The sequence below is a fragment of the Aquarana catesbeiana genome, linkage group LG02, assembly GCF_042186555.1.
Source record: "Aquarana catesbeiana isolate 2022-GZ linkage group LG02, ASM4218655v1, whole genome shotgun sequence".
Classification (NCBI taxonomy): domain Eukaryota; kingdom Metazoa; phylum Chordata; class Amphibia; order Anura; family Ranidae; genus Aquarana; species Aquarana catesbeiana.
This window is the reverse complement of record NC_133325.1, coordinates 144,394,268-144,410,310: the sequence shown is the minus strand read 5'-3', so window position 1 is coordinate 144,410,310 and position 16,043 is coordinate 144,394,268. Positions and strand designations below refer to the sequence as shown.

At 43.3% G+C, this 16,043-nt stretch overlaps 1 protein-coding gene across 1 annotated transcript in view; it reads left to right on the top strand.

The window, feature by feature from the left end:
• The window catches only part of AAAS (aladin WD repeat nucleoporin), a 48,927-nt gene extending 46,205 nt beyond the window's left edge, over nt 1–2,722 (top strand). Inside the window, exons 16-17 of the mRNA XM_073613587.1 lie at nt 1,810–1,894; nt 1,981–2,722. Coding sequence (XP_073469688.1) covers nt 1,810–1,894; nt 1,981–2,124 — 229 coding nt within the window. The 3' untranslated portion in view covers nt 2,125–2,722. The remainder of the gene's footprint in view (nt 1–1,809; nt 1,895–1,980) is intronic.
• The last annotated feature ends 13,321 nt before the right edge of the window (nt 2,723–16,043 follow it).

The window sequence follows — 16,043 nt, the reverse complement described above, 5'->3', positions numbered from 1 at the left end:
GGATAAGTTCACCCTTCAAGAAAAAATAACAATAACAAAAAATGCACGTAATTTTGCAGGAAAAAAAAGTGCAAGCAATTTTTTTTTTTCTCTACAGGAGCATGTAAAACGTTGCACCCCTGATTAGTGGATCAGGGGTGCAATGTTAGTCTTCTGCAGGCATGCCCTGCAGCTTTCTGCCCGTACCTTCTTACTGGCTCTCTGTTTGAAAGCTGTAGGGCTTGTGAATGAACTATGAGAGCGCTCATCAGCTTCATTCAGAACTACAACCTGTCAGCTGCAGTAGCTGATGGTAGTTGTAGTTCATTCATGCTCGGCCATCCCTCTGTCATGCTCGGCCATTCATCCATCTATACTTGGCCATGCCATCCATACTCAGCCATCCCATCCACCCCCTTCCATACTCTGCCATACCCAGCCATACTCGGCCGTGCAACATCCATGCCACTACAGTGCCGCCCATCAGTGTCTCACAAAAGTGTAATAGGTAGTCAAATTAGATTTGACATTTATGCCCCTAGAACACCTGATGGTGCTTCCTGCATGTTGGGCCTCTGTATGTGGTTAGGCTGTGGACAAGTCTCCCACATGTGGTATTGCCATACTCAGTAGGAGAATCTATTTTGGGGTGTAATTTTTGGTATGTACATGCTATGTGTTAGAAATGTTGTATAAATGGACAACTTTGTGTAAATGAAAAATGCGTTTTCATTTTCTTTGCACATTTTCCAAAAACTTGTAAAAAAAAAAAAAAAAAGTGACATGTTTAAAAGACTCATTATGCCTCAAAGATTATACGTTGGGGTGTTTTCTTTCCAAAATGGGGTAATTTTTGGGGTGTTTCCATTGTCCTGGTGCTCCAGGGCCTTCAAAAGTGCAAAAGGTAGTCAAGAAATGATATGTGTAATTTATGCTCCTAGAACACCTGGAGGTGCTCCCTGCATGTTGGGCCTCTGTATGTGGCCAGGCTGTGTAAAAGTCTCACATGTGGTGTCGCCATACTCAGGAGAAGTAGTAGAATGTGTTTTGGGGTGTAATTTGTGGTATGCTTATGCTGTGTGTGAGAAATAACCTGCTAATATGACAATTTTGTGAAAAAAAGGAAAAAAATCTTGATTTTGCAAAGAATTGTGGCAAAAAATTACAACTTCAAAAAACTCACCATGCCTCTTACTAAATACCTTGGAATGTCTACTTTCCAAAAAGGGGTAATTTTTTTTGGGGGGGGGGGGGGGGGGTTATATGTACTTTCCTGGCTTGTTGGGGTCTTAAGAAATGAGATGGGCCATCAGTACTTCAGGTGTGATTAATTTTCAGAGATTGGCACCATACTGTGGACTCTCTAACTTTCACACAGACCAAATAATATACACTGATTTGGGTTATTTTTACCAAAGATATGTAGCAGAATAAATTTTGGCCAAACTTTATGAAGAAATATTACTAATTTGCAAAATTTTATAACAAACAAAGAAAAACATTTTTTTAACAGAATTTTTGATCTTTTTTTCTTTTATAGTGCAAAAAATAAAAAACCCAGTGGTGATTAAATACCACCAAAAGAAAGCTCTATTTGTGTGAAAAAAAGGGCAAACATTTCATAAGGGTACAGTGTTGCATGACTGAGTAATTTGTCATTCAAATTGTGAGAGCACCGAAAGCTGAAAATTGGTCTGGTTAGGAAGGAGGTTTAAGTGCCCAGTGGTTAAAAAAAAAAAAAAATCTTATGCATGGAGGTCTCAGTGAATAGACATATCCTTCTGGTATAATAATTCTGAAACCCTAACATAAATAATTCTTTGTCTCCAGCACCTTCCTTCCATGCAGAGTGGGAGAGGATCCGCACTTTATGCAGTTTCATCCGTGTTTCCCAAAGGGGGCACTACTCACTGTGGTAAAGTATCTGTCTTGGCCTTTGCTACGTATAACTTATGTATGTTAGAACTCCACAGTAGTCTGACTACCTCTTTTCTTCTCCAGCTCTCAAGTTCTGGTCGCCTGTTCCATGTGCCCTTCTACTTTGTCAATGCACAGCATCCGCGGTTTATTCCAGAGACTGAAACCATGTTGGTAGCAGATGATGGCAGTGCAAAAGACACACCTTTGCTTTTTACACACAACTAAATGTTGTCAAATCAATTTGCTTTTGTTTTATGTGCTTTATATTATACATAAGCACTACAATGTTTAGATTAAAAAAAGGAGACTATAGTAGTTAAGAGAAGTATGGCCAAAGCTTTTTTGGCTTTACTTCTCTTGTGAGTCACAGGAGTAGATATTGCCATGGTCCACTCAACTCTTTTGATTCTCAGCACATGGCTGATATCTAGCCAGCTCAGATATTTAATTTGCTGACTTTAAATGTAGCTTCAGGTCACAGAACAGCACTGGTTTTATTTGCAAGTCCAAAACAAAAAGTAACGTTAAAATAAACTGCTTCAGCTGCCGCACCTGTGTACTCTACAAGGCCTGAGTCTCTTGGATTAACAGTTACTTTGTCATACCATAAATCATCATATAGATTTTTTGGGAGAAAAAGACTTGAATTGTATTGTCTTCCTTTTTTGTATTCCTTTTGAGTATACGAAGGACAAAAAAGTTTACCAGTTTTATAACTATTGTTATTGTGATATGTCTCATTTTGTAAGGACAATAAAACGGTTTCTTGTAAAAAGCATTGTGACATTGTTTGCAAATAAAATAAAGGCCATTTTAAAATGTATTTTTTAATGTGGTTATTCTGTTAAGTAAAATGATTTATTTTGCAATGAGGGAAATGGGAAGGCCTTAAAGCTTATTTCCACTTTTGCAGTTTAATAAAAACCCCACTGTATGTTATGTTTCCATTCATACAGCATGCCTAAACAATTTTTTTTACAATTAATTCTTTTTTTAGATATTTCTCAGGAGGAGGTGTCATTTTTTTTTTTAACAAAAAATGTGAGCTTGTCCCAGGTCTGTCCTCATTACAGTATAATGCAAGAAGTCCAGCCACTACACCTTTAACCCTTTGTTAGGACAGACAGTGCTCAGATCTAGTTACAACTGTTAATGAAGATTGCCCTGCACAGTATAGACAGGGTAATTATGGCAAACACAGCTGCCCAGCCCTCTCATAAACAAAGAAAATGTCCTAAAATTTTCCTTGCTGGAGGTTCCACAATAGAGCATCTAAAAAAGATACGCAGCCCTGGGTTCCATATGGGGTACTTTTCAGAATCTGTTTTGGTACACGTTCATTGCAGAGCACATTCTAAGTCTAGAGTTATTGGCATCGTCTCAGCGCTTGCCCTGTCTGAAGGCTCATATGCTCTTACCAAATAATTAGTTTTCTAATTGTATATCATTCAACTTCAAATCTCCTCTGTACTAATCAAATTTGCGATGTTCAAATGCTCATGCTATTTGTTATCCAAAAAAATACGTGATGGTGTAATAAACTGGATAAAATTAAACCTCCATAAATTGTGCTCAGATTTAAGCCTTAGGCTACAGAAACTGAGTCGCCCAAGTCCTTGACTGATGAGCTTACCCCTGCGTTGCAGTCTACTGCTATTACTCTATTGAGGGCTAGACAGGCTCCCCAGCTCCAATGCCTGCCTCTGCCTCCAGGCATTTAGAAGCTCTTAAAGGGCCAGGAGGCAGTAATGGAAAGGGAGTTAACTATGGCAGCTACACGCAGCGGGGGGGGGGGGGGGTCTTTAAAGCTGACCTCCAGGAAACAAGCCAAATACACAAATGAAATACATATAAGGCAGTGGTTTCACTTCAAGGATGTTTCTGTCAATCGATTCCTGAGATTTACACAACTCGGCACACACAACACAGCCCTGTCTGGCAGGGGACCTATTAATTCTCCACTGCAGTTAAATATCATTACGCCCCTCCCCCAGCCCACGACTGAACAGTTTAATGGTGAAAACATCAGACTGATGAGGCTTTACAACCGGCTGGCCGCTGAGCTTTGTGAATGTCAGTCCAGCCTTCTAGGACCTAAGGGGAAATTCCGGTGAATCCCACAGAAACTGGAGCCTGTCAAAACCAGGTACCCACTGAAAGTGAAAGGAGAAGCAGCACAGTGATGGGCTCATCTCTGTCACTCTGCTCACTCCTAGCCAGCACATGAACTGATTGGCTACTTGTGCTGCATCTTTCGCTCACATTTCAGGTCTGCTGTACTGGAACTGCAAGAGGCTGATACTAGGTCAGATTCAGGTGCTTACACTGCTTGCTTTAAAAAAAAAAATAATGAATTTCAATGGTGTATTAAAGTAGAATTTTATGCCAATCATAACTACTCTTAAAAACACTCCTCTCCTAACCCCTATTCTGACTAACCTGTGTAAGAAAGATGTATATACTTTATTTGCAGGCCGCTTCTATAAGGTCACGTAATCTCTCCTGTGTGAGCCAGTGCTGGCTGAGTGGAGAGGAGAGCGCCCGATAATGGCTGGTAAAGTCTGAGAGTGATGACATCACCAGTAGGCTCCTATGGTCTGTCCGTCTTCTGCACCTCCTCCAGCCGCCGCTATCTGACACTGGAGAGACACATCATATGACCTGACCAGAGCGGCCTGAAGATAGGTAAATACCTCTTTCTTACACAATGTTAGTCAGCATAGGTGTTGGAGGTGGGAGGGAGCATTTTTTAATAGTAGGTAGATTTTGCCTGCAATTCTACTTATTATGATTACAAAGCTGCAATAATTTGTGTCTATTATCTTTAGCAAGGGTTCAGCGTTAAAGTAGATCTCATTAAAAATAAAAATTATCACTTGACATGAATCAGTATGACACAAGTCAGCTATTAGTCAAATACTCAATACAGGGCACGTTTACCCCCTTCCTGCCCAGGCCAACTTTCAGCTTTCAACGCTGTCACACTTTGAATGACAATTGCGTGGTCATGCAACACTTTACCCATATAACATTTTTATCATTTTTTTTCACACAAATAGAGCTTTCTTTTGGTGGCATTTAATCACCGCTGGGTTTTTTACTGAAAAAAAAAACCAAAAATGTTAAAAAAATAAAATAAAATCTTATTTACAAAATTTTCTGACAAAAATAAAGTAATTTTTCTCTACTGATGAGACAGCACTGATGAGGAGGCACTAATATGCAGCACTGATAGGCGGTACTTATGGGCAATGATAGGCGACATTGATGGGCACTGAAAGGCTGCATTGATTGGCATTCCTGATGGGCACTGTTGGGGCTGCACTGATCATCAGTGCTCTAATTCCCTTCCCTGTTATGGAAATGCCGCTGATCGCCTCATCTCCTTACACGGTGTCCGTGTGAGGCAAGGAGAGACGATAACCGGCATTTCCTTGTTTAGATGTGATCAATTGTGATTGGATACAATTGATGATACATACATAAAAAATATAAAATTAAAATAATTTATTGCACAATCCTATTGGACTTTCCATAACTTATGAAACATGTTATATCAAAGAGCAATATTGTAATACAATCAAGATACTCACATATTGAATATAAGTAATACAATAAGCATTACAATTAATCAAGGAACATGATTCATATAGGGACGCACAAATGGATAATACAGATCATCAATTAGATATGTTTGGTAAATAAATTCATAAATTAGACATACATCAATTGGCGATGGTAAACATTTAATTGAGATACATGATAGTAAGCCAGACTTTTCTTGGCACCCTTGGATTGAAAGACTTGATGCGTTTCATGGCATTGCAGCCACTCATCAGGTGTATGATGCACAATTAGGCCTCATGCACACTGTTGCTGGTAAACGGAGGTTCAGAGGCAGTTGGATGCCTTTTTCAGCTGCCCCTGAACTCATCCAATGTTATCTTATGTGTACATGTACACAGGTTCGTTTAATGTCGTTTTTAGGCAGTTGCATTTAGAGCCTTTTCTTTGAAGGCAAAAAAAATGAGTTCAGACGCCGACGTTTCAGACGCCAAACGTGTCTAAATGCGGTAACAGTGTTTAGATGCGTTTTTGTTTAGAATAGTTTTTAAAGGTGCCCTTTATTTTTACATTACAAAACTTAACAATGATAGCAAATGATGAAAAACCACAACATTTTTTTTAAAAACTTGTAATTGCTTGCAATGCTTCATAGACCATTTATATACCTCTGAGCCCATGATCCAATCCAATACACCACTAGCATTGCTGTTAGCCAAAGTAGAATTGGAATTATGACCTATATGTTGTTAGATTTGAACAAGATGACCCCACCATTGAGCTTGACCCCTGACTTGATCAAACATAGTTGCATGAAATGTAATATCTGGCTTTTTTTAATTTCCTCACATATGCTCATTATGGGATCCATAGTAAAAGCACCGAAATTGAGGTAGATACAAGTACACCGCTGCTCTCTTAGTTGCTGCTACTCACTCTGGTCTCACAGAATGGCTGAAATGGTTAAATAATACTGTTTTTTGTGCTTTGAGAGGGTCTTATGATATCTTAAATAAACATTCCTAAATGTGAAATTGCACTAAATGGGCGTTTTTAAACACCGATTTCAAGCTGTCAAAAAAAAAAAAAAAAAACGTTCAGAAGAGGTTGCCTCAGCGTCCCATGTACATTAGACTTTAGACTGAACGGTAGATAGATAAATAACTATTAGTGTATATATAAGGCCCTCTGAGAGAAAATCTCAAAATAACTTGGTTACTTAGAAATCCCAAGCTAAGCCCAGGTTCCAAGTGGATAACATGTAGTAACCTCACTCCAGAGGGGAGACTTTTTAGCCTCCATCGTTATAAAGGACACGTACCTAACTTTCAGCCTCATCAGAGGTTCCTACGTTTTGCAGTAGAGGAACGTCACTTTCAGTTTGTGGCTCTACCCTTCGGGATTGCTACAGCTCCCCAGGTGTTCACAAAGGTCTTAGCACCAGTACTGGGTCTTTTAAGGGCCCAAGGGATCCTGGTGCTCGGGTATCTTGACGACAACCTGCTCAGAGATCGCTCAGTACAGGCTCTAGAACAGAGGATAATAGACACAGTGAGGTATTTGAAAAGCTTAGGCTGAATCATAAATACCGAAAAGTCAGCCTTGAGACCAGCTCAAAGTCTAAGATATATTTAGGTCTGATTCTAAACACGGTCCAAGCAAGAGTATTCTTGCCACCCGTAAGGATCTGTGCCCTGAAGGATCAGGTGCGTCAGATAAGGGGCACCAGACAACCCTCCATTCGGCTCTGTATCAGTCTTCTAGGGAGGATGGTATCCTCCGAGGCAGTGCTCTATGCCCAGTTCCATTCCAGGCCTTTACAACAAGACATCTTGTTGGCTTGGAACAGAGGAAGAAAAGCCCTGGATTATCCAATGTGCTTATCTCCTCAGGCATGCTTAGGACTAAACTGGTGGTTGCAGGATCAGAACCTGAGAAAGGGAAAATCCTTTCTCGGTAACTTGGAGAGTACGGACTACAGATGCCAGTCTCTCAGGCTGGGAAGCGACCCTAGATGGGCTCACAGCTCAGGGGAAATGGTCAGGGACAGAGCAGACCCTGCCCATCAATGTCCTAAATTTACAGGCAGTACGTCTGGCCCTGCGGTCCTGGACAGTGGAGCTTCAGCTGCCCCATCAGGCTTCAGTCAACAATGCCATGGCAGTGGTCTATATAAACCACCGGTACCAGGAATCGTTCAGCTCTGAAGGAGATGAACTACATACTAGCCTGGGCTCTGCCAATGACATGTGCCAATGATATCGACAGTCCATATTCCGGGAGTAGAGAACTGGAAGGCAGATTATCTCAGCTGCCAGATCTGCCCGGGGGAATGTTCCCTACACCCAGATGTGTTCCAGGAAATTTGCCAACGTTGGGGATGGCTAGAGGTCAATCTATTGGCATCCAGGTTCAACAACAAGCTACAGCAGTTTGTGTCTTGAACAAGAGATCATCTGGCAATTGGAGCAGATGCTCTCATAGTTCCATGGAGCCAGTACTCCCTGGTTTATGCTTTTCCTCCCAAACTCTCTCCTTCCACATTTGTTGCGCAGGATTCAAAAAGAGGGGGTTCCACTTCTTCTGGTGGCACCAGCCTGGCCCAGAAGGCCCTGGTTTCTGGAGATTGTGAAACTGATGATAGACGGGCCATGGACGCTTCCACGTCGCCCTGATCTACTGTCTCAAGGTCCTATATTCCACCCCAATTTACAGTCTCTAAATTTGACGGCATGGCTATTGAAGCCAGGGTGTTAAAGGGCCATAGCATCTCGGGACCAGTGGTTTCTACTCTAGTGAATGCTAGAAAAGCTGTCACTAGGAAGATTTGTCATAAGGTCTGGAAGACTTATATTGCATGGTGTGAAGCCAGAAAATGGCATTCTTGGAAATATGTGATTGGGAGAATTCTCTCTTTTCTACAGTCAGCTGTGGAAATCAAATTGGCTTTGAGTACAATCAGAGGTCAGGTTTCGGCCCTATCAGTATTCTTCCAAAGGCCTTTAGCCTCCCATTCACTGATCTGAACCTTTATGCAAGGGGCAACTCGCTTGCTTCCCCCCATTAGGTCACCTATCCTTCGGACTTGAACTTGGTGCTGTCTGTGTTACAGAAACAACCATTGGAACCTATTAAGGAAATTCCATTAGACTTGCTGTCACGCCCTTTCATGCAGGGAACCATACTTGATCCTTCACCATGACAGTCGTGTTACAACCTGTTCCATCCTTTTTGCCAAAGGTGGTGTCAGCCTTCCATTTAAATCAGGACATTATTTTGCCTTCTTTTTTCTCTCAGCCTCGTTCGGCGTAAGAGGCGACTGCATTCTTTGGACGATGTCCGGGCAGTCAAGGTTTATCTGTCTAGATCTTCGGAAATCCGAGGATAAGACTTTTTTTTTTTTTTTTTTACCAAAAGGACTTAAGAAGGAGCAGGCAGCTTCCTGTCAGGGCTGGCTCAGCCCTTCCTTCTCTGAGCTGGCCGCTCAGCTGTCGGCTAATTGCCAGCTCTCATCTCTCTCCACAGTTAACCAGCTGTTGTGGATCTGCTCGTCAGTCCCGTCTACTTAAAGATCTCCAGCTCATTTCATTCCTGCCTTCGCCTTGATCACATCACAAGAAACCATCTCCTGCGTTCCTGTTTAAAGACGGGCTTTGCTGACATCCCTTCTGGCTCCTTATCCTGCTTGCTGTTCCTCTACTTGGATCTCTGACTTCTGGCCTGGCTGATTACCCGATCTGGTTACTGAACTCTGGCTTGGCTGACTACCCGATCCGGTTACTGGACTCTGGCTATGCTTTGACTTCGCTTACTCTATTTACCTTTTTATTTTTATTAATAAACAAGTGTGATTTTACTGTACTTCTGTCTCGGTCTGGTTCATGGTTTCTGACACTTCCAAAGCTTCCATTGCCAATTGGGTCCGTCAATAGGTCATTCAGGCCTACGGTCTGAAACAAAAAGCTCCTCCCTTTAGGGTGAGAGCTCATTCTACCAGGGGTGTAGGAACCTCCTGGGCTTTTTGCCATTAGGTATCTGTGGCTCAGATTTGTAAGGCTGCTACCTGGTCTTCAGTGCATATGTTCACAAAAATTTTATCAAGTGGATGTTCCAGCAGCTGAGGATTCGGCTTTCGGCCGCAGTGTACTGCGGGCTGCTGTATAAGTTCTGATGGCTATTGTTTGGCAGGGTGTCTCCCTCCCCTCGAGGCTATTGCTCTGGGACGTCCCAGCAGGTAATGAATATTAGCCTGACTCTGTGTCCCATGATATATGAAAAAGAAACTAGGATTTTTTACGTCATACTTGCCTGTAAAATCCTTTTCTTTGAGTACATCATGGAACACAGAGATCCCTCTCCTCTTTTTTGAGGATTTAGAGCTTGCTACAAAACTAAAGTACTTCCTGTATGGTAGGGATTATATAGGGATTTACTTCCTGTCTGAAGACCTTTGGTCTACGAGTGTCCATTCACCTAATGCTGGAGTATAACCCAGCAGGTAATGAATATTAGCCTGACTCTGTCCCATGATGTACAGAAGGGGGGAGGATAAGCAGGAGGAAGATGGGTGCAGACCGGTACCTAGATCTTTTCATAATTGGTTACAGGCATTTTGTATCTATGCTGGAGTGATGGCCGAGAAGCACCCGGAAGTGTGCGGTGGTCTGTTCCAGCATTTGGACCATATTTTGGAATCCTATAAAAATTTTGGGGGCTGGGGTGTTGTGTGTTTTTTTTTTTTTTTTTTTTTTTATGAGTCATTTAGGCAGAAGTTAGCTATTCATCCTTCGCTCAAGTGGGGCATGAAGGACGTGGGCTTGTGGCTCAACTTAATCTTGCCCCAGAAACAGGTCATTCCTAAACAGAGTACCGCTGTCCCCACGCAGGTGGTATAGAGGAAGGGCTGTTGTTGCGTTTAACAAGCAGCAATGCCGGTGGAACGCTTCATGTAAGTATAGGCATGAATGCGCTTTTTGCACAGGAGCACACCCGGTGTCCAAATGCTTTAGGAAGAATGCTACTGCGGGGTCTACACCAGGGCAGAGGGATTTTTTTTCCCAAGGGCCTGCACTTCAGTGAGGCTGGAAAAAATGCGCCCGTGGCTGGACAGATATCCAAACAGGGAGAAGGCTCATTCTCTCATTGAGGGTTTTCACAGGGCTTTCCCTTGCCCCCCTTTGCAGGTGTGGGGTGTACGGTGGTGAATAACCTTAAGTCGGTTGACAGCTTTCCCCAAGTACTTAAGGATAAGGTGTGGAAGGAGATTGCTGAGGGGGGTGTGGAGGGCCCTTTTAGGGACCCACCATTCAGGATTTTTCGCTTATCCCCGTTGGGGGTGGTTCCTAAGAAGGTGCAGAATTCTTTCCGCCTTTATTCATCACCTATCCTTTCCAAAGGGTCACTTGGTAAACGATGACATAGATATGTCATTACGTTCAGTTTCGTATGCGACGTTTGAAGACGCAATTGTTAAAATTAGGTTGCGTGGTCCGGGGGCTTTAATGGCCAAAGCCGATATAAAGTCAGCCTTTTGCCTATCTCCCCAGTTGCTTTTAACTCCCTTGGCTTTCATTTTGACGATTGTTTATTTTTTTGACAAGTGTCTTCCCATGGGTTGCTCTTTATCGTGTTCGTACTTCGAGGATTTTTCTACATTTCTTCATTGGGTGGTTTGTTTTCATTCGGGAGTAGACAGTGTGGTTCACTACCAGGATGACTTTTTATTTGTTGGACCGGTGGATGGTACACAGTGTGCAGGATTGCTGCGGGCTTTTCGGTTAATGTTGCAGTCGTTCGGCGTGCCGTTGGCGGAGGAGAATACGTGTACACCTTCATCCTCCTTGGAGTTCCTGGGGATTCACATAGATACTGTTAGGATGGAATTGAGTCTGCCTGAGGCGAAGGTAGGGAAGCTGAGATTTTTGTTGGCATGTTTTCTGCAGAAGAGAAAAATGCTTTTAAAGGAGATGCAGTCGCTATTAGGTATTTTAGCTTTTGCGAGTAGGATTATGCCGGTAGGCCGCATTCTCTCACGGCGGCTTTCTCTTGTTATTTCAGGACTGAAGTCGCCAATTGCCCATATCAGGTTGACCAACTCCCTGAAGGAGAATTTGCGGGTTTGGGCAAGGTTTTTGGAGACTTACAATGGGCGGTCCTTGTTTCAGCAGGATTTTGTATTTGCCCTGGACTTTCATTTGTTTACTGATGTGGCGAGTTCGAAGGGTTTTGTGGCAATCTGGAGATCACATTGGTGTTGTGCAGCTTCGCTGGATTCCTGGATAAGCCAGAATGTCACCAAGAATGTGGTGCTTTTGGAGCTGTTCCCGATTTTGGTTGCGATTGAGCTGTGGGGTAAGTTTTTTGCAAACAGGTGGATTTTGGTGGAGACGGACAATAAGGGTGTTCTTTTTGCGGTGAACTGTCTTTCAGCTCATTGTGGGTTATTAAAGTGTTGAGACAAATGGTTATTTTGTGTCTTAAATACAATATTTGGCTGAAAGCTAAGTACACACTGGGGAAATTGAACACTGTTGCTGACTCTTTATCATCAGAAGCAGACGAAGAGAGCACGAGGTGTCCAGATCACGTATGGATGCTGGTATGAGGTTGGCGGCTGAGGCTATCGTGGGATAGGTGGCGCCTAAAACTTGGGCGGGTTATTCGGCAGCTTGGAGGAATTGGTTATCATTTGCCAGCGGTACCGGTTATAATGGCAGCATGCCGCTGGAGGGTGGGATTTTGGCCTTTGTATCATGCCTCATGCCTCATGCAGAAAGGTCTTTCCAGCAGTCTAATGAAGTCGTTGGCAGGTATCTCTTTTTTCTGTCTTTTGAAAGGTTTACCTTCATGTATGTCTTATTTCTCGGTAAAGCAGGCAATTAAAGGGTACAAAAGGAGGACCTTTGTGTCGGATAGTAGGAGGCAAATTTCCTTGGAAATGCTTGGTGATCTTTGTACAGCGACCTCAGTAGTTTGTTATTCCGAGTATGAAGCTGTGTTGTTCAAAACAGCTTTTGTACTGGGATTTTTTGGTGCATTCCACATTTTGGAACTGGTGCCGGGCTCAAAATATTGCTGCTTGGGCATTCGTTATGATCAGGTGTTGGTGGAGCAATCAGCGGTTCACATATGGCTCAAGCGTTCAAAAACGCACCATGTGGAAAGGGGATCTTGGATTAACTTATGGGCGCAGGACGATGCGGTGGTGCTCCCAGGATCAGTAGTAAGGCAGTTATTGGGGGTTAGGCCCCAAGGAGGTGGGCATTTCCTCATACATTTAAACTTAGTACCTCTGTCGAAATGCCAGTTTAATTTTATCTAGCAAAAATGCCTTAGGTTATTGGGTTTACAGGGCTTAAAGGGGTTGTAAAGGTAATTTTTTTTTTTATTTAAAATAACAAACATATCATACTTACCTTCACTGTGCAGCTCGTTCTGCACAGAGTGGCCCCGAACCTGGTCTTCTGGGGTCCCTCGGCGGCTGTTTCAGCTCCTCCCCGCAAGCATTTACCACCTTAATGCGAGCTCCCTCGCATGGTGGTGAGTGCTTGCGGGCGCGCTCCCGTGATACAGCCGGCGGCTATAGCAGCTCGCTGTATCACTCGGCCCCGCCCCCCGGCGCGCCGCGTCATCGGATGTGATTGACAGCAGAGCGAGCCAATGGCTGCGCTGCTTTCAATCCATCCACTGCAGCCAATCAGCGACCAGGCTGAGCTGCAATGAGGACGAGCAGCGAAGATTCGAGGCGTCAGGTAAGTAAAACGGGGGGGCTGGGGGCGGCGGTACTGTCAAAAGTTTTTTCACCTTAATGCATAGAATGCATTAAGGTGAAAAAATTTTTATCTTTACAACCCCTTTAAAGTTCTCTTCCCATTCATTTCAGATAGGGGCAGCTTTGGAAACAGCCAGAAGGGGCCTGGAGGATTCGGCCATTAAGGAAATGGGGAGGTATAAATGTTTTAGATTGTATATCAGGCCTACTTTGTTTAATTCGCCAGACTTACACCAAACGTATGGATTTTGCGGCATTCCTTTGTGCACTGGGTGCGTAAAAGAGCAGCTCAACATCCTTGTTCTTTAACAGGTTGCTGCCCGCCCACCGTCAAATGACGGCGGAGCAGTGCAGCTCTTGTTCTGGGACGCTGTCCCAGAACGCCCACACTCGCACAGCACGGCGATTGCAGCCACGCCGTGTTTATAGGACATGGCGCGACCCCGATCTGTGTAAAGAGCCGTGTCTGCGGCTCTTTAACCATGTGATCGGCTGTGTCCAATCACAGCCGGTCACATGTAAACACGGAGATGCCGGTAATTGGTTCTCCTCACCTCAAACTGAGAGAGTATGCGGCGAGGAGAGCCGATCAGCGGCATCTCCTCACGGGGACATGTAGGAATGTAATCAGGGCACTGATCATCAGTGCCCTGATTAAAATATTGAAATACAATGTCACAATACAGTGCCCACCAATGCCAGCATACAGTGCTCACCAGTGGCAGCAATCGGTGCCCACAAGTGCCACCAATCAGTGACCATTAGCCATGCCAGTCAGTGCTGGCAATCAGTGCTGCCTATCAATGCCCATCATTGCTATCCATCAATGCCCATAAGTGTTGCCCATCATTGCCACCCATCAGTGCCCATATGTACCGCCTAATCGTGCCTTCTATCCATGCCCACCAGTGCCGCCTATCAGTGCCTGCCACTGCCGCCTATTAGTGCCACATAACAGTGCCACCCCATCAATGCCCACCAGTTCAGCCTATCAGTGCCCATCGGTGTCGCCTCATCAGCGCACATCAGTGAAGGCTAAATTTTTGGTCTTTTTATTTTTTGTAAAAAATAAAAAACCCAGCAGTGATTAAATACCATCAAAAGAAAGCTCTATTTGTGTGAAGAAAATGATAAAAAAATTTGTTTGGGTACAGTGTAGCACGACCACGCAATTGTCATTCAAAGTGCGACAGCGCTGAAAGCTGAAAAATGGCCTGGGCAGGAAGGGGGTGTTAGTGCCTGGTAGGCAAGTGGTTAAACTTATCATTACAGCCGGAATCCTTTAAGTTGCTTTGGAAGGGTGTGCAAGGCCTTCAGTGGTTTCAGTTACACTTTCATTTGACAAGGTTATTTCAGGTGTGGCCTCCGCCCTCCATTTTGGTGGTTCATGTAGGAGGTAATGATTTAGGGAACATCAGGATTTTAGACTTGTTATTCATGATAAAAAGGGATCTTCATCGCATCAAGATTACTTCCCCAGATACTACTATCATATTTTCATAAATAATTCAGCGCCTTTCTTGGCTGTCCTTGCCTCAGAGGAAAGTGATGGAAAGTATGAGAAAAAGGGTGAACAGAGCCATGGAGAAATACATGCCCGGCATTGGTGATTTGTCATATCGGCATGTGGATTTGGAGAGTGGGATCCCCGGGTTTTACAGGGCTGATGGGGTTCACCTCTCGGATGTAGGTGTGGATTTATTTAATTTGGGATTACAGTCAGGGATAGAAATGGGCGCGGTGGTGGGGGGTGGGCCGGTCTTGATGTCAAGTCCGGCTGGTGGGGACTGTTTGTTATATGAAGAAGGTTGTTGACTGGCTGTCCGAGTTCTGAAAACTGGCCAGTTTAATAATTTGTTAATATTATTATGAGAATAAAGTAAGTGCAACTGGATGTTTAGATGTTAAAACAATAAAAGGTGCTGTGGCCAAATATTTTGCCAAAATGTGTGGTGTGGTTATTTAGCAGTATCCGGGTGGTGGTTAAGGTGGGAGGGTGTGTGGCCTACAATCTCATAATTTTTGAATTTACCAACCATGTCTAATTGATGATCTATATTATCCATTTGTGCTTCCCTATATGAATCATGTTCCTTGATTAATTGTAATACTTATTGTATCAGCTATATTCAATATGTGAGTATCCCGATTGCTTTACAATATTGCTCATTGATATAACATGTTTCATAAGTTATGGAAAATCCAATAGAATTGTGCAATAAATTATATTCATTTTATATTTTTATGTATGTATCATCAATTTTAATGACAAGCCTCATATAAAGTCCCAGTACCCCTTTTTCCTTTTTTTTGTCTCAATACAGTAGGGATGGAGGCTTGCCATTATTGGTTGTGTTGGGTCACACTGATCACATAGGTAAAGAGTCTCGTCATCGGCTCTTTACCGAGATCAGGGTTGCGCCGTGTCCCAGGGACACAGCGTGACGCTGATCACTGCACACCCCCACAGGCACGCAAGCATTGTGAGACTGGGGCAACGTCATATGATGCCATTCCAGAACGAGAAAGCCACCCCGCCCCAAAGAAATAAAAAAAAAAATAGAATGGTCATATGGTTTCTGGTCACCATGAACAGTGTGTATGTTTCACATTTTAGAGACTGCAGAAAATCTATTATTTTCAGTCACACAGACCCTGATAAGATGATCAGGCAGGGAAAAATCACACTGCAGCAAAACAATTCATGAAACAATGCAGCAGAGCAATTACTGCTGACACAGCTGCACACAAACATTTATAAACTGTATACAGAAACAAGGTTTTTTAATACATTAATGTGGTTCTAAAA